Source organism: Phaethon aethereus (assembly GCF_964289735.1).
Source record: "Phaethon aethereus genome assembly, chromosome: 17".
Classification (NCBI taxonomy): domain Eukaryota; kingdom Metazoa; phylum Chordata; class Aves; order Phaethontiformes; family Phaethontidae; genus Phaethon; species Phaethon aethereus.
In genome coordinates, this window is record NC_138593.1 from 1,520,801 (window position 1) to 1,538,920 (window position 18,120).

At 49.8% G+C, this 18,120-nt stretch overlaps 3 protein-coding genes across 4 annotated transcripts in view; 2 read left to right on the top strand and 1 right to left on the bottom strand.

Annotated features, from left to right (window-relative positions):
- GIT2 (GIT ArfGAP 2) overlaps window positions 1-4,202 on the top strand; it is a gene marked incomplete at both ends in the record, with an annotated part of 31,062 nt that extends 26,860 nt beyond the window's left edge. For both annotated transcript variants that reach the window (XM_082007933.1, XM_082007934.1), the window contains 2 exons: window positions 3,045-3,108; window positions 3,990-4,202. In XM_082007933.1, coding sequence (XP_081864059.1) covers window positions 3,045-3,108; window positions 3,990-4,202 — 277 coding nt within the window. The remainder of the gene's footprint in view (window positions 1-3,044; window positions 3,109-3,989) is intronic.
- A 3,462-nt stretch (window positions 4,203-7,664) lies between these two features.
- On the bottom strand, window positions 7,665-14,047 carry TCHP (trichoplein keratin filament binding; the record flags this gene model as incomplete). The annotated part of the gene is made up of 12 exons (XM_082007812.1): window positions 13,878-14,047; window positions 13,570-13,765; window positions 13,193-13,249; window positions 12,582-12,650; window positions 11,566-11,739; window positions 10,961-11,073; window positions 10,578-10,644; window positions 10,117-10,289; window positions 9,034-9,115; window positions 8,617-8,802; window positions 8,380-8,523; window positions 7,665-7,697 (listed from the first exon to the last, which is right to left on the bottom strand). Exons 1-12 carry the CDS (start codon window positions 14,039-14,041, stop codon window positions 7,665-7,667), a joined length of 1,458 nt encoding a protein of 485 aa, XP_081863938.1. The 5' UTR covers window positions 14,042-14,047.
- A 1,273-nt stretch (window positions 14,048-15,320) lies between these two features.
- Window positions 15,321-18,016, top strand: GLTP (glycolipid transfer protein; the record flags this gene model as incomplete). The annotated part of the gene is made up of 5 exons (XM_082007853.1): window positions 15,321-15,423; window positions 16,308-16,369; window positions 16,690-16,823; window positions 17,129-17,279; window positions 17,628-18,016. 5 exons carry the CDS (start codon window positions 15,321-15,323, stop codon window positions 17,808-17,810), a joined length of 633 nt encoding a protein of 210 aa, XP_081863979.1. The 3' UTR covers window positions 17,811-18,016.
- Window positions 18,017-18,120: the final 104 nt, after the last annotated feature.

Sequence of the window (18,120 nt, forward strand, 5' to 3'; positions counted from 1 at the left end):
AACTGCAGACAGCTTGTACAGAGAGTTACAAACCTGTGATATTACCTGTTCAGTCGAAGCTGCCGGTATTGATTTAATGCAGAAGAGAATCGCAGCCTGGAACTGTCTCTAGCATAAAAGAGTCTCCTGGCTCTGTTCTGTTTATTGTCCATCGAGATAAATTAAATTACAACAACTCATGGTTCCCAACATGCAGCATTCACACCTGACAGCTTAGGCCCTCAACTGCTTATACAGCTGGTGTGTCAAATGAGATCATTTTATCTTGAATGAATGAAGAAAGATGTGTGTTTTATATAGTATCTTCCAACCTGACCAAAATATTGTTTATTAATGCCCAAAATAAAAATGAAATTCAAGTGAGATGTTCTTTAAAACAGAACTTCCCAAGTTCTAACCCCAGGTGTTACTGCCAGGGACAAACATCAGGACTGAAGGAAGAGGTTACCACAAGTTACTGCTAATGATGGATTCTTTTTTCCAAGCAGTCACTACTTGAATGTCTTCCTGATGTCTTACCGGAATATGTGTAAACTCAACAAATGTGTCAGCTTATTTCCTGAGCTTACAGTGAGTGTTCAGACTGTAAAATAAAGCCATTCCTCCGAGACACACTGTAAACTTTGCAGCTAGCCTAGAGAACGTATAATGAAATAGGTGTCGTTAATCTTGGTCTCTTTCATTCAAGTTATTCTTAGGGCTTTCTCTGCCTTGTTAGCGAAGGGTTTAATCAGCAAACTGGCTTTTAATGAGGTACGGTGGTGTTCAGTGTGGCTTGCAGGAAGCAAATAAAAATTAACTCAATAGCAGAATGGGAATTACAGTGAACTTGGAAGACTTCACTTCTAGTTTATTTGGAAGAACTCGTGATTTGAGACATATGGAAATACTCCTTTTTAAAGCAGTTTTCCTGCATTGCCAAAATGACCCCAGTGTGTTGCTTCTTTCTCGGTGCATTTGCAAGTGACCTATTTTTGCATCTTTGGTACTGCAAGATGGCTGCATAAATAATGACTGGGGGCGTGTTGGTTTTGTTTGTGTTTTTTTTTTTTTTTGCTTGAAAGGGCAATGATCTACCATAATCTACAGATGCTAAATATTTTTCTTGAATGCGGTTGCTTTGTGATTTTTAAGATTCTCTTGCTTAAGATTGAATCATGTTAACTAACTTGTTCTAAAATGGAGTCTTTGAAGCATAAAGTCGAGTCTTTTGAAATGACACTTTTGACAGACCACACTAACACAGCACTTCACAGCAACTTATGGTAGTTTTAAGATCTATTTTGAACCGACTAGTTTTCATTTGGTATATGAATCAGAAGTGAAATCTATGAGGACTAATGAAATCTGCCTTAGTTTTATAAGCTAACTCAACAGAATTACGTAATATTTAGCCTAAAACTCACACACTGTGAAAGTAGTTGGCAGTTTGGAGATGCATGTATTTGTAGGCTGCTGTATGAGAATTGTGTGGTGTCTGTTTACTGTGTACAGATTAATCCCAGAAGGCATCTTGGTGTTCTTAAGGTACCTTCATGTGATGTTTTACCTTTAGTTAAACTTTACTGAAAAAACAAGGTATGAATTCTTGTACTGGAAGTTTGGCATACCCCATTCTCAGTAGGTGTGTAGCCTCCTGGTTTGTGAAATGAGAAAGGGGAAAATATGTGCATGGTGCTGCATTCCTGGCTTCAGCTGATAATGAACTGATACAAGGATGGAAATAAATCTCCTTGGAATCAAGGTGTGTCCTCAGCGCGCATCTCCAACAAACTAAAGCTTCCAGCCCGGCCACTGACCCAGAGAGGCACGTGTTGCTTACAGAGATAGCTCAGAGTTTAGCGGAGAGCTGATGGGTTAAAAGCTTACAGAGGTCAAACTTTACCTCTTGCTGCCAAGTGTTTTGAATAGAGTTTTTTGGGTTTACAGTATTTTGGTAACGTAGGTACAAAGTGTTTTGTTTAAAAGGCTTCTACTTTGTAACTTACACATGGAAAAGTAGTGCAGAAAAATTGCATTGCTTCAGAGGTGTAGGCAAGACAGTGCTATAAATGTCAACCCTTGACTCTTAAATTATTTTTAAGAGTTTGGATAGTCAAAATTCAACTCTGAAACTTGAATCAATTGAAAAACCTTTGGTGGTGGTTTTAAGTTTTTAACTTTTTTTTCAGAGATTATGGGATGTTTTTAGCTGCTTAGATCCTTACCAGTTTCAAAAGTTTTCTTTTAATTACAGTCTCTTGGCTTATGCTGGAAGGTCTCTTTCCAAACAAATGGATGGAGATTTCCCTAAAATAGCAGCAAGCTAGAACCCCCATACAAAGCGGGTTTTTTTAATCTACTTTTGATTGTCAACACTGCAGTAAGGTAAACGAGTTGCTTTTTTCCCAAAGCACCTCTATGTCACCAGATTTTCTTTAAATATTTTTTGACCTGCAGGATCTTACTTTACTTTGTGCCTGGCTTACATGAACCAGTTTGCTTGGGCATGCTCTCCCACACATAACAATAATACATCAGTTGTGCATACACCAAACAGAATGAGCTGAGCAATTTTCTGTACAATTTGGAGATGAATTCTAGCATTTGAATAGTTGGGGGGGAGGTTAGGAAATGCGAGTGTATGAATTAATGTGCAGTTGGTATTTGTAGACACGTTTCCATAATTGCATACAAATTGAGACTTTTTCTGACAATGTTTGGTATAATAGGTGCAGACAGTTATTCCTTCAAACAAAGTTTGATCAGAGAGTTATGAAAACTTAAGAAATAAATCTGTACTGTTGGTTAAGTTCTTGCTTTTTCTGAAGCCACGTGTTTGTATACAAACTTATGCTTCAGTGTGCCAGGGAATGCTGAGATTCTAGGAGCCACCTGTGTTGCACTACCTACTTCAGTTGCCTTCAGTGCAGCCTACAAAGATATTTTTAGAATATATATGGGGGTTTTGTTACTCGGTAGTTTTTAGAATAACAGCCACTGACTAGTGAAATTGAAGAGGAAAGGGGAGTCTTCATGTAATAATACATTGCATCTTTTTGCAGCTATATACCATGCTCCGAGAGAATACACGTGGCAGTAACGGAAATGGCAGCCTTGTTCCCAAAAGTAAGTACTTCTCAGCATTAAAATGTTTTTGGCCTTGTTCCTTGCTAGTGGATTTCCCTTCAGTAAGTGAAAACCAAAAGCAGGGAGAAATGACTAGGTGTTTTTGTCAAATCTTGCATCTTTGTATTTATTAGCGTGCCAATTGGGAAGGGCTGATTTTGTGAATTCAGGCCTTTAATTTTTCTCTTGAACTTAAAACTCTTTAAGAATTGCACGCAGTTCCTCCAAAACTGGAGGCTACTTGTGTCTAGCTTGAGGAGTCGTGTGGTTATATGGGAATTTTGCTAGACTTGTCCCCATCAAGTTTCCAGTTGAATGCTGTTGCCTGGATTTTTTGCTTGCAGGTGTATTTAGATCTGTTAGCCATCTATCAAAGCGATCTGTTTCTTTACAACAAATTTTAGGGAGGGAAATCTCTGTGATTAAGTTTTTATAAAGTCATCTCTGCCTCAATAAAACTGCAAGGAAAATCTAATGCTCTTGTGCATACCTGAACAGATTGCCTTGTACGCGCTGTACCCTGATGTCAGCCAGGACGTGGGCTGGGTAGCAGTAAATAGGCACTAGAAAATTTGTGTGAATAACTTCCTAAACGAGAGCGTGAAGCAGTATTCCCTGAGGGTAGGCTGGCAGTGGTTTGAAATGTCCCCGAGATGAGAGAGGAGAGATGCCACGAACTTGTTTCATCTGCCCCTACCACATCTCTGCAGCAATGTCTTACAACGTCTCCTACACCACAGAGAAGTCCGTGCAGAAAGCAGGGCCCTCGTGGCAGGCATTTTGTATTAAAGAACACTTGTGAACCACTACCGGCTAATGAAAAGTGATCCTAAACCGGTTTTGTTGTTCTGTCAAGTTCAACTTCTACTTTCCTTTCCCAGAAACCCAAATCTGAGCTGGTAAGGACTTCTTTGCGTCTGCTGACATCTAGTGCCTACAGACTCCAATCTGAGTGCAAAAAAACCCTTCCCGTGGAGACGTGCCCTACGACAGACATCCAGCTGGTCACGCAGCAAGTTATCCAGTGCGCTTATGACATCGCCAAGGCTGCTAAACAGCTGGTTACCATCACAACCAAAGAGAACAACAACTGAGTCACATTTGGCTCTTTAGTCTTGTTTTTTAAAGGTTGAATTTCAAATAAAGGTGTGGAACTATTCAAATTTTTATGAGGAAAAGTAAAGGGGCAAGAAACTTTTTTTTAAAACCTCAGTATTATTTTTGCATGTTTTCTAACAATTTCATGATTAATTTAACCCACTGCCTTATTTTGTGCCTGTGTTGCCAGTTTAGTTACAGATAATAGCATGCTGCGAATAGCTGTTGAGCCATTATCACGTACCAGCATTGTATCAAGCTCTCGCTAGATGTTTCCTTGGGGCCACGTTCCGCTTTCAGATATTGCTTGCAAAAACTCCCGCTGAAGTCAGCTGCACGCATCAGAGGGCGGAATCTCGCCTCTGCTCTGTCCGTCCTGGAGCCTCATGTGCCGTGATGCCGCTGACTGAGAAACCTGCAGCGAAACAGGCTCCGAGGGCTCCAGGACCGTAACTGCAGGAAGAAGGTTGTAGCCCTGGCAATGGGGTACAAGCCAAATATCATCTGTTCCCATATCAACGGTTGTGCAATAATATTACGTTTTTAGTCTGCTAGAACAATAGTAGTTATGGGCATCTGAGCTTATTACATGAAACTATACGAGGTCTTTGTCACTTTATCCGTTTTGGAAGGAATTTTAAACGTAATAGGTATTTCTTTTAGTTGTCACTATGCCATTAATATATGTGTTTGATGTTACTTTAGGGCATTAGTGGTTAAAATGTTATCCTTTGTTTCTGATCTAGTAATTCATTCTTAAGTTTCCTACAGAATTTTACTGTCCATCTTCAAGGCACCATCTTGTTTGCAGCAGCATTGCTCAGTAAAATGCAATTTCGCTGAAGATTTCTGTGATAAAAAGGAAGTTAGAAGAGTGCCAGTGCAAAAGCAGCTGTGTCTGCCATAGCATATAACCTCTGTACCTCAACATATGCAAATGTGAAAAGATTTCTGATATCTAGTAAGTTTTATGTAAATCTTTCAAAATTTTACAAGCTACTTACGGAGTAACCCAAGTAGGCTGCCTGTCAGAAAGGTAGGTGGGCGACAACGGTCAACGTGTTTCGGGTTTTTGCGTTCATAGTTCAGAAAATTGTGTCAGTCCATACTTTCAAAAATGAGAATCTAAATTCCATGGGAGGAGGGGAAATCCCTAATTTTTGCTTCTAAATGGGACACACAAGCAGGCGTGTTGTCATTTTCAAGGAACCGGCCGCGGCAGTTCAGCTGGCAGCTGCCTAAAGTGGTCTTATAGTTAAGAGTGGAGTTACAGAACTGCAGCAGCCGTCATGTGGCAGCAGTTGGTGTGGACATTTAGACAGTTTTCACAGAATTAAGTCAGAAATAGCTATCTGCTGTTCCACAAACAGCGCTGCAGTATGTGGTCTGCCAAAACGACGAACTCTTCAAGGCTTTCTGGTGGAAAAACTGCCATATTTACATGAACAAATGAACTAAAGTTCAGTGGCCGGTTCCTTTTCAAATCATGCTGTGATTCTATGTATATATAAGCACTAAGTGCCATAACACTGTTGGATTCTTGTATGCTGTAATTAACTCCCTTTCTAAAGTAATGCAAGGTTGAGGGAAGGAAGGAATTGGAGAGTAGATGACAACCCAGTACATTAATGTTCTTCATTGTGGGGTTTTTAATTTCCTTTCTGCACTTCTGAATTCCAGACCTATCTCTAGACTCACAGGAATGCAGGCTGGGATTAGAACTGCAACAGACATTTGTAAAACCTACTTATTTTACTCAAAATTATGCTACTGGCACTTAAATACATTGATAATCTTCTAGGAACTTTTCCTTAAATTGGCATCATTGAAAGGCGGCGGATAGTATTTTTAAATCTCTGAAGACACCATTGTATGCTTTTCTTTAACATATCTTACCTGATTTCCAAAGCAGGGTAGCACTGAGGTATGTTGTAAGTTAACAGTTGTTTAAACTTGCCTCGGTACTAAAACAAAACGGACACTTTGATAACTTCAAGCCCTTGTTCCAGCTATGCTAGCTCCAGATTTCCCAAAATCAGCTGTTTTCCTGGTTGGAAGGTGTAGCTACAAAAACATGGCCAACCTGTAACTGACTGCCCCTTCTGTCACTTAAGCAGCATTTCTGGTCCATTCCCCCAGCCCTGTGTCTCCCTGCGCCACCGCTCCACAACCACTGTGCCTGTCGCATGAGATGGGCAATTTTCTGACGTTCTCAGGAAAAGCGGCCTGAGCACGTGCCAATGCGCTGCGTCGGCTCCTCTCACCCACAAGCAGAGTGGTTCAAAGCCAACAGTGGAACTAAAGAGCAGTACATAGATTAGCCCTTGAATCACACAGCACTGCTGGTCAGAAGATTTGTAATGCCTGAAACAACAACAGTGTGTGTTTTTCTGTTATGACTAGATCTCTTTTTACCTGTGTAAACAAACTTGCTCTTTCTTTACAAGATGCTGCATAGAAAAGTAAAAATTTTTTTGCCTTTTTCCAAAACTTGTATTTATCAATGTCATTCTGCCTGTATAATATTTTGACTTAATCTTTTGTTTACTGTATTACTATAAAATGCTAAAACCCTTTCAGCGTGTGAAATTTTTTGACTGCTGGTTCTGTAAAGAAAAGATCTTGAAAAAGTTCCTACAGTTGAGTAAACTGTGCAGTGCCAAAACGCACCCATTGCTGTACCAGCTCCTTGCACCCTCTGACAGGAGCTACAGCATGTGGTTTGGTTTTAAGCTGCAGTTGCCAATGATAATAGCAAGGAATTGAGTGCAGCAATTGGCTAAAACTCCCCTCCCCTCCTGTGCTTGCAGCCATTTGCTCATGTAAAGAAACAAAATGTTCAGATTGCAATTACTCATTATTTGTGAAACAAGTGAAAAACCACCCTCTAGTGAAGATTTCAGCCCCTTGTGGAGAAGAACGGGACACGTTGAGAATTACTGCCGCAGCACACATTATCCATCTTTCTGATTCACAATATGCGTTATAAATGACTCCTGAACACCAGCCAGGCCCCCAGGCGCGACCCACTTGTCCGAGCGGGGAGCCTGACACTTAAATAGCAAACGTGGCACGTAGCGGCTTCCAGCTCCTGTTCCGCAGGAGGCACGGATTCATGGTTAGATGCCGAGGGCCCATGTATTTGCTGTGTTGCCCTAGTGCAGCACGTACTAAAATATGTTGTCGCAGCTCCTCAAGACTAAGTGAAGCAGTTCAGTCCTCCAAGGATGCTCACACCTCCACGGTCCTGAAGCCAGTACAAATTTTCTCTTGTGCTCAGCTAGGCCACAGCTAAAAATTTTCAGAAATCTCACTTCTACCAAGCGGAGTCTTGGCATCATTGTAGGCTATTCCAAAGCCACGAGTATTTCAGGAGTTCCTTGACCCTCCAAAGTTTTCTCTCCGTAGTCTGCAACTGCATTCGGTGCTTGTTCCTCAGGTGTAATAGACAAGGATCCTCAGGTCCACGCTGCTTTTGGGTAACTGTAGAGCTAATGGGGTCAAAACAAAGATCGTAACTACTTTATGGGCTCTAGAATGAACCTTCCGCACAGGCGCTGTTCAGTGTGCAACGAAGGTGCAGGGGAGAGTGCAGAATATCCTCCCAGAAAAAGCATCAGGAACGTTTAGGAATTGATACTTTAAGGCAGTAACGCCTCCTTCCAGCTTTCTCTGACTTCTGTCGCTACTGTCTAATAAGTGACACAGGTGAGTGACTCTGCGTACTAGCTCATAGTTTAGTATGAAAAATACGATCTACTTGGCCTGTGGTTTAGATAGGGTTACCGAAATCTAGCTTAATTTTTAGAGCTAGGCAAAGTGCGACAGAAAGACTCTGAGAAGACAAGATGCACTATACCTCTGCATTAGTGCAGATGGTAATGCTGAAAATAATTAGAATAACATTTGAGGCATTAGCAACAAGTCTGCCTCAAAAATTATTTAAAATTGGGACCTAAAGCATCAATATCCGCAAAAGAAAAGCAATTTCTAAGAGAGAACTATAGACCTGTTAGAAATAGCACCAGGGGGAGGAACACGCCCAGCATTCTGCCCTGGCACTGTGTGGCAATTAAGGTGCAGATCAGAAACAATGAGAATCACACCTGCGCGATGCCGTCGCGCGTCGAGGCGACCTGTACGTACAGGCTGCCCCTTCATGCTGGCACCTACCCTGCTGCGATACCCTTGCTCAGCCATGCGCTTGGCTTCCTGCCGCACTAACTCCTCGCAGCGCTGCTGGGCTGCTCTCTCCTCTTCCTCCTCCTCCCTCTGACGCTGCTGCTCCTCCTGTTCTTGTAAGCGGCGTTCTGTCAGCTGAGCAGAGAGAAGACAGGGCTGTTGCAGCGAGATCGGACACAGCCTGGGCATCTTCAACAGCTGGGTGTGTATCTGGAAAGCGTGCTGTACCTGCGCCTCCAGCTCCTGCCTGCGGGCCGTCTTCAGTCCCTCCTCCTGCTCCTTCTCTCGCCTGGTCAGCTCTTTTGCCTCCTCAAGTTCTTTAATCAGCTTCTCTCGATACTTTATAGACTCTTCTTGGGCTCGTCTGTTTAACTCCATCTTCTCCTGGATCTGGCGCTGTCTGCCTGCAAGGACCTTTGTGAAGCAAGAGGATTAAGGGAGAAGGTAAGAACGGGACCAGGCTTGGAAGCAGAACTGGGGAAGTCTCAGTGCAGACGGTTAAACAGTTCCCAGAAAATGTATCAGACAAGCAGAAAAATTCTGCCCTGGGTACTGAAGGTTGTAACCTCTAGAGGGTGGAGGGTCACTGCTGGAACGATGGCTACACTGAACTAAGGGAGACACCTCATCAAAAAAGGTCATCACCTCATTCATCAGGCGATCTCTGGCTGCCTTCTCTCTTCCCCATTCTTCTTCCCTCTTCTCCCACACTTTCTTAGCTTCTTCTCTAAAGGAGAGAGGAAGAATTCTCTCTAAGGTTACTACTTAAAGTTAAAACCCCCCAATATACTCCATGGGCACAGACGAGCTACCCTGTGTTTTAGGGGAGCGCTCAGGTTGCTCTTCACGTTTGTTCCCAGGCAGCTCGTGTGCCCGCCCCGCCTGTGCCTATGGAACCGCTCCCATCTCCCTGTTACTGAAGAGCAGGATGTAACACACCGAAGGAAATGCTGGCCTAGAGCAGGACTTCTTGTATGCGCCAATCTGCCCCAGGCACAGCAGGGCCTCAGGGGGAAGCTTGCCTCTTAGCAAGGATATTATTTCACCCAGAGGATGGGTAGTTAAGGGCATTGCTGGAAAAGCTGAAGATTTTACAAATCTTCCCTCTGCAACGAAACCTTTAACTAAAACTCGGTGGTAGTACACACCGTCCCGTCACCCATGAAAATGCTCTCTGAGCTGGGGAGAGCGTAAGTTGAACCTGAACAAGGAACCTGACACAGCTTTTATCTACAGGCTCTGAGACACAAAAAGGAAAAAATATGTGGGGTTTTGACTCACTTAGACTAACCCCCTGCCCATCAGCAGAATCATTGAAAGTTGGTTACAAAGTACTTACAACTAAAAGGTAATTCTTCTTGTCTCTGTGTTACTACTTTTTTTATTATTAAAGCATTAGAGCTAATGTAATAGAAATTATGGACTAGGTGTTGGGATGAAGTCACAGAAAAACAACCACAGGCTTTGATTCTGTCCTGGCAGAAAACTCTTCAGGTCGGTCTGTACTGGCACGCTGACCAGCACGGTTCTTGGCACACGGAATGAAGGGGCAGAGCTCACTTCTACTGCAGTGCTTCTAGAACTGCAAGGCCAACCAGACTTTGGTTGGCCTTTCTAAGACCACTTTCAAAGCCTATTTAACAAACAGGAATGGAGCTCTACCAACCAGGCAGGAACATTCAACACATACAGCCTCTTTAGATAACGTTCAGAGGTGGGCAGACTCACCTCAAAATAGTCTGTAGCTCTGCTTCCCTCTCCTTTTCTAACTGGAGCTGTTCCTCAATGACACGTTTCATCCAGGCAACATCTGCAATGGCTCGTTCTCGTCGTGCAGATTGACGGTGCTGATAGTCATCTTCTTTCTCGAGCAGGGCTAATAAGATTTGCCTGTCTATCTCCTTGAGAAAAACTGCAAGATTAACAACTGTCCAACAGGCTTCCAGCCTGTGTGCAGGGCTACTCCCTACAAATTATTGGTGACAGTGTCAAGGGTGTGCTCAGCAAGACGCTCGGTCTGCTGCCTTCCGTGTGATCTTTTTGCTCCAGCCCTGTCCGCAAGCTGGAAGGGGCTTCCTAACTAATTATCTGTAGGCATCAGAGGCAGACACATAAACAAAACACCGAGAACAAGTGTTTTTCAGCACACAGTATCTATAACGTATAAATCAAGGGGTACTACTTCTTACCAGCTCCTCTTGTATCTGCTGAGCTCGTCTCCTTAACTGGGCATTACACTGATGCCTCAAAAAGCGACTGAAGGAGAGAAAAAAGAAAACATTCAAACTGACCCTAAAGCCCTATGTTATTTTACACCAGCACTCAAGAGGGTACATCTGTGACAATGTAACTTACAGCCAACAGAGCTACCTGCTCCTGCTAACATGAACGAAAAGCGTAACAGCACCAATGTATTTGCTCATTGGCTGTTCGGGGCACTTCCATCAAAACCCAAATATTTACAACTCACTGCTGCTATGTGAAATATCTCCTCGTGCCGCACGTACTATCACAGACATAGGAAATGATTCTACCCAATCCCTGCTAAAACAAGCTACACTTGATCTCATACCCAAGCTCCTTCTTTTTCCGGTGCTCTTCCATTTGTTTCCTTTCTTCTTCCAAGTTCTCCAGCTCCCACTGCTGTTTTAATAAATTCTCTTGTTCTTTTTTCAGCTTTGTTGACTAAAACAAAAAAAACAGCAACCAAGAAAGAGTATGTCAGAGAGCTCGGACATCCCAGAGAGCACCTTTGTACCAGAGTTTGTACCCCGTTCCGCTCCTCTGCAAGCAGTCAACATTCTCACTGCAGTAAATATTCCACCTTGATTTCATTCGTGTTTCAGTGACTCCCAGCACAAGTGAGGAGCCCCAGCTGAAAAAGCCTTTGACCTGAGCCTGTGACACTTAGAAGTTTCCACCAATCTTTTCCTCTTCTGGTGCAGCACAATAGGGTGGCTCACGTTACAAGAGGAGCGAACAAAAGCTACCAGAATTCAGTTAATAGGCCAGTGTTCAGGGGAGAGGTCTACATTACTAAGAGAAATTATGTCCCAGCTAACTTTGCTCCAGATTTCATCTAGTGGAAGCCTGGAGGGAAGAGGTCGTGTCAGTGTTGCTGTATTTCCAAGTGAAACCATGAATTTCCTTCTCAAATGAGGAGAAATTAAAGATTACCTCTGTCTCCTGTAATTTCAGTTCTTCTATTTGTTGAAGCAATGTCTCCGCTTGCTTCTTCTCTTCCAGCCGACGCTTCTCTTCCTCTTGTCTCATTCTTTCCAGCGCTTCCTTTCGTGCAATTTCGTATTCATTTTCATAACGTTTTTTCTCTTCAAGTTCAGCTGCTTCTTGCTTTCCGAGCCAAAAGAAAGCATGGCATTTAGGGTTAGGCTAACGCAAAGAAACAGCCTCTGGCTCAGGAAAGCCACAAATCAAACTCCTGCAAGCTGACATGTACTGGGAAAATATGGAACAAAACACACTAGGAAGGATCACAAGGAGAAAGCAAAACTATCTGCTGCTCCCTGCCTGAAAATGGTTATCAGCCTACAGATGTCCTTCGCAGGACCCTGCACAGGTCTGAGGCTAAGCACCAATGGTCTCACAAATACACGCAGATTTTCCTGTTGCAACACAGATTATTATTTTAGTTAACTCTGAAATCTGTATCTGAAGGCCTTTACTATTCTTTCCCATAAAAATCACTATATTCTCATATCTAGTATGTGCACATTCGAATACCGAGCCCTTGCAGCTTTGCGCTGGCTCTGCACTGCAGTTCGTTGCTTGTTAGACGAGCACCCAGTGCCACACTGAATCCTGCAACAGATCTGTCCAGCAGATAGCACTGGGTTTTCTAGCAGACAGACAGCGTGTACTTGTTGGACAGGAACGATGGCTCTTCATTAAAAGCATCCTTCCTGTTAGCAGCTCCCGTTGTTCTGCACATGCCAGAACTCCCCATCGCTACGGGAATGAGCACGGCGACCTCAGTCATTACTTGGTTCGAGGCTGGTGTGAGAAAACGAACAAACAGCCAACTCCTATTCCTTCCACGTGCAAGCCGTGTCCATCTAGGAAGGCAAGCTGTCTGCCAGTCGGGTCAAAAGGCACATAGTGTCACACCTCCACCTGCTCACACGTTTCAGGAGTCTGCCCTGGAGGCCGGTAACACCAGGGCCACCCCATCGTACCTTGGTTTTTTGCATTAGCTGGTCCCCCCAAGCCTCTATCACGTGCTTCCTGTGCAGGTCTGACTCCACCTGTAGATGACAACAGATGACATTAGTGCCAGAGGCTCTCCTGTCCCGCAGATCTATTGGGCTCTCTGGAGCTCCTCCTGACCCAGCCACAGCCCTGAGATCCCAGCAGGATCTGCCTCCACAGAGGTGGGCTCGCTTGGCTGTCCTCAGTACCCACCAGGCCATAAGCTGAGGGTCAATGTCATGCCGGTTCTGGGAAACAGCACAGTGACACTGAAACCAGAGCTGTGGCAGCTCGACCAGCAGGTCGGCAGAGTAAAGACTAGGAAAGCACCACGGACATGGCAGGTACAGTTTTAAAAAGCACCTGAAATGTTTACATCATGGGCACTGAAAATCTGCTGGCAGTGTCAGAACAGATTTCCGACTGGTTTTGAGAAACACCAGCTTTGAGGAGACTTCTTACACAGTTAAGCCATTTTCTTCTTTGCCTTTTGCTGTGATGCAGGATGAATGCCAACAGCAGGCATATGATGACTTTGGAATGAAAAACTGGTTTAATAAATGGAAGGCAGCGGGGACTGAAGAGAAAGTAACATCACCTCCCGGAGCTCAGGGCTGTTTTTTTTCCAGTGCTCGTAGAGCAGCTGCTCAGCAACCTGGAAACAGGAGAGTTGGATTGTGTTAGGACACGGAGGGGTTCGACACGCCAAACGCTCCCAAGGCAGCCGTTAGTTAAGCGCACCAAGTGCGGAAAAAGGCAGCGCAGGGCACGTCTGTCCAGCCCCCGGCAAGCGCAACGGGCACGTCTCAAGCAAGGGAGCGGCCTTGCCCGTCCCGTCGCTGGGAGAAGCTGTACGAGCGCTCCTTCCACAGCAGAGACGGGGAACGAACCCCGGGCTGCGAGGCCTCTCCGGGCGCCGCGCACGGCTGTGCCGCCAAGGGCCGGGGCCGCTGGAGTCCCCGTCGCTCCCCTCACCTTCCTCCTTCGCTCCTCCCGGCCGGCTCGCAGCTCCTCGCTCCGCTGCCGCATCCCGACGGCCTCCGGCCCGCGGCTCCGCCGCAGCTCCTCCGCCAGCGCCTCCCGCTCCTCGCCGAGAAGCCTCCGCAGCCGCGACCGCCGCTGCTCCAGCCGCGCCGCCGCCTCCTCCGCCTCCCGCCGCACCGCCGCCGGACTGCGACACACACACGGGCGCCTCAGGAGGAGCGTTCGTTGGCCCCGCGGCCCGGCCTCTCCCTTCCGGGCCTGCCGCGGCCCGGCCCGACCTCGTGGGGCCCGGCCCGTACCTGGGCGGCAGGGCGCGCGGCGCGCTCCACCGCGCCTGCCTGGAGCAGCAAATGGCGGCCCGGGCGAAGGAGCGGCTGGCCCGTTCCCACTGCTGCCGGCGGCGCGCCTCCAGCTCCCGCCGCCGTTCGGCGGCCCAGCGCTCCGGGGCCCACCACAGCGCCATCGCCCGCCGCCCGCTACCAACGGCCGCCGCCCGGCGCCATGGCAACGCCCCCGGCCGCTACGGGCGCCGCCGAGGGACACGCCGGGCCGAGCGTGAAGGGAAGGCGGGAGCGGCCGCTCCCCGCGGGCGTCTCACAGCGGCCCAGCCCCGGGGAGCGGCTCCTGCCACCGCCCCGCCGCGCCCCGAGCCCCCGCAGTGCGGGACGGAGCCCTTGGCCGGGCGGGGCGGTTTGAGAGGGCGGCCGGGCTGGCGGCACGGCAGGCGTCCCGTGTGTAAATACCGCCGGGCGTTACAGGTTTCTGTTTCCGACCGCCGTGGCAGCGACACCAGCCCCGCACCGCACCCCAACTGGGCCGGCCCTTGGCTGACCTGGGTCCTGCCGGGGTCCGGGCACCGGCTCGGCAGAGGGAGGAGGCGGCTCCGGCGTGTGCCGCCGCCGGTGACACGGGGCTCCCGGCTGCGGCCTTGTGCCAGCGCCCTTCTGGCGAGCCAGAGATCAGTATCGCCCCATGACCTGTTTTTCCAGAATAGCCGGTAAAAACACCGGATTTGGGGCCCTGTCACCAGCAAATCCCCTCCCCAGCTGTTGCTGGACGTGGCTGCGCCTTCCTCTGCTCCTGGCGTCTCTCGCCACGTCCCGGTGCTCTCCCTGCCCGGACCGGGCCTGGCGTCGCTTTCCCACCCCCAGAGGGGTTTAAAATTAACCGCCCCCCGCCAGGCTGCAGGTTTGTTTTCCCGGCGGAGGCCGGGCCGCGCTGGCTGAGCCACCTGCTCCCATGAAAAATTCATCTCCCCTCAATAATTAACAAGGACGAGCCAGGAATACTGCACCCCGGCCGGTGCGGGCCGAAACGGCGTCAAAGGCCACGGCGGGGGGTGCTCCGATTTCCCCCCGCCGCACCGCCGGGGCAGGGCCCGCAGGCGCCCGTGCGGCGCCGAGCCGCGCTGCCCCCCGGCCGCAGTGGGGGATGAAGCGGGGAGGGCCGAGCGGCGAGGCCGAACCGGGGCGCGCACTCCAACCGGCGCCCGCGGGCGGTCAGGCCCGAGCCCAGGGGAACCGGCCCCTGAGCTGCAGGGGGTGAGGGGGAGCACGGCCACGCCCCTCGGCCACGCCCCACCGCCCCTCGAGGCCCGCCCCCGCGCCACGATTGGCGGGTAGGCGGTGCGCGGCCATTGGTGGGAGCTGCGGGGGCGGGGCGGCCTCGCGCTGCCGAGTCGGGCGGCGGGGCCGGTGCGGGGTCCGGTGCTGGTGCCGGTGCGGCGCGGGCCGGGCTGGGCCATGGCGCTGCTGCTGGAGCACGAGTTCAAGCCGCTGCCGGCCGACAAACAGATCGAGACGCTGCCTTTCCTGGAGGCCGTGGCGCACCTGCCGCCCTTCTTCGGTGAGCCCGGGCCGGCCGTCTGCGGGGGAGGGAGCTGCGACAGGGCCCGGTCCGGTACCCCAGCTGTGGCCATCGGCGGGCAGAGGGCCCTCGGGCGCCGCCAGTCCGGGTAGCTCACTCCTGGGGCTGCCCCGCTCTGGGTCGTCCCCCCAGCCCGGTCCTGGAGCCCCGGCTGGTGCTCACCCCCGGTGCCTGGTACCCCCGGGGAAGCAGCTTGGCGGGGCCGGGGTTGCATCATGGTCCTGTCAAACCCGCCGAGCAGCCCCGTTGGGGAGCGTCCCGCCATCCCCGGGGCCCCACGCCCCAGCAGAGCCGCCGACGCCGCGGTGGGGCACGGCTGCCTTCCCCGGTACGCCCCGGCTGGAGGCATTGCTTGGGGCAGGCGGCTCCCGGCCGGCCCGTGGATCCCACCCGTGGCCACTCGTCCCAAGGCAGGGACGGGGCAGGCGCTGCCAGGGCTGTGGGTGTGTGCCGGCATGGCCGCCCTTGTGCCACGATGGCCTGCGCCGGCCTGCTGCCCTCCACAATGTTGGCTATTGTGTGACGGCTCCATGGCAGGGCTCAGCCGGGCAGGACACGGGCTGCCTGCCTAGGGACGGGCAGAGAGGGTCCCGTGCCCATCGTCCTGCTCTGGACTGTGGCACTGGGGCTGTGTCCCGGAACCGGGGGTCGCAGGGCCGCTGGAGGGGCCAGGGCGGGAGGCAGGGCCGGCAGCCACTCACCACGGCCATGTGCGAAGCCTGAAGAGCCGTTCCCAGCCTTGCTGGCACATGTCTCGGTGCCTCAGCTGTGGTTAAGGTGAAACCTGTTGGTTACAACTTGGGATTTTGTAGTGTCTCCCGTGTCCCCTGATGAGTAATCATCCTTCCTCCATTTTTCCACAGATTGCCTGGGGACCCCCATCGTCTACTCGCCAGTGAAAGCAGACCTGACTGGAAATATCAAGGTAGGGAAGGGCACAGGAGGGCTTGGCAGGGTGAACCCTTGGGCAGAGATGCTGTGGCAGTGGAGAGCCAAGACCTGGAGGCATTTAAAGGGGCTTTTCTTCCCATGGGGGTTTTCGGGCTCAGCTGTGGCTTGTCTCGGTGTGTTTATTAACGAGGCTCCCTGGCTAAAGCACCGTTTAGCAGCCACAGTGCTCGCTGCAGACGCCACATCTCCCTGCACCGAAGCCGTGAGCACCAGCCCAGCTGCTCTCTGGTGCTGCCCGCTGCCGTTCTGCCCGGCAGCTCCCGGGAGCCAAACCCCCCTTCTCTGCTCTCTCAGAAAATCCGGGCGGTTTATGACTCCAACCCCGCCAAGTTCAAAACACTGCAGAACATCCTGGAGGCAGAGAAGGAGATGCACGGCTCGGCCTGGCCCAAGACGGGCGCGACACTGGCGTTGATGTGGTTGAAAAGGTGACTCACGGCGTCAGGGGCTGCTCTGGGATGTGTTCTGGCACGTGGCTGTCGAATGCCGGCCGGGGTCCCTTGGGGCTGGGGCTGGCCGGGACAGTGTGGGGGGCTGTGTTTTGGGGAGCAGCCTAGCACGCTGGCCGCATGAGCGGGAACACACAGGGGCAGGCATCAGCTCTGCGAGAGGTGGTGCTGCTGGGGCAGTGGGTTTTTGAGGGGCCTGGATGCGCCAGGCTCAGGGGGTGCCTTGCTGGAGGCTGGGAAGCAGAATCCCCTTTCCCACCCCAACATCTCTGCTCTTCTCACAGGGGTCTGAAGTTCATGCTGGTGTTGCTGCAGAGCATCTCCGATGGCGAGCGGGATGAGGAGCACCCAAACCTCATCCGAGTGAACGCCATGAAGGCTTATGAGATCGCACTGAAGAAATACCATGGCTGGATGCTGCAGAAGCTCTTCATGGTGAGCGTTCACGCCTCCGTTGAGGAAAGCTCCCTTTCTTTAAGCCCAGCCACTCTGTTGCCCTGAGAAGTGAGGTGCTTAAAGGGGAACGAGGGCTTGGAAACACGGGAAGATGCTGATCTATTTTGAGCAGTGTTTCCAGGGGACCCTCTCTGCGCATCCCTACTTCTCCGAGGCTCCAGACACCATCCCCAAAGTTGTTCCCGTGCGCCTCCAAGCGTCCGGAGACCCCCGCATCATCCCAATGCTCGGAGGCGCATGGGAACAACCCAGACTGGGGTCCTGCATGTGGGATGGGGAGGACTTTGGATTTGTGGGAGCCTTACAGCTTCTTCCCCTGTTTTATAGGGCTCAGTCTATGCTCTTCCATACAAATCGGATTTGCTGAAGGCATTAGAGAAGGGTAAAGAAGTCAAAGAGGAGGAAAGCATAGAGAAGATTCATCAGTTTCTCTTGAGGGTCACACCTATCTTGGATGCAATTTATGAGATGTACACAAAGATGAACGCCGAGCTGAGCTACAAAGCCTAAGGCTCGCATGGGACTGGTAGGGCTTAAATAAGGCATGATGGGTGCTACCTGTGTTTTAATCACTGAGACAGCTGGGGCTGCTCCTGGCTGTCAGGCGACTTTGATTCTCATCTGGATCTGCAGTGGATAACCTGTTTTCTTAAAAAAAAAAAAATTTTTACTGAGATTACAGCAATAAAACAATTGTACCCCGTGTCATCGTGGGATTTCCCAAGCTTTTGTGCTAAAGAGGAAAAACAAGTGTTTCTAGTCCTAACTGCCGGGTTCACATCTACCGCGGTGCAGGGAATGACGCGTGGCTGGCAGCAGC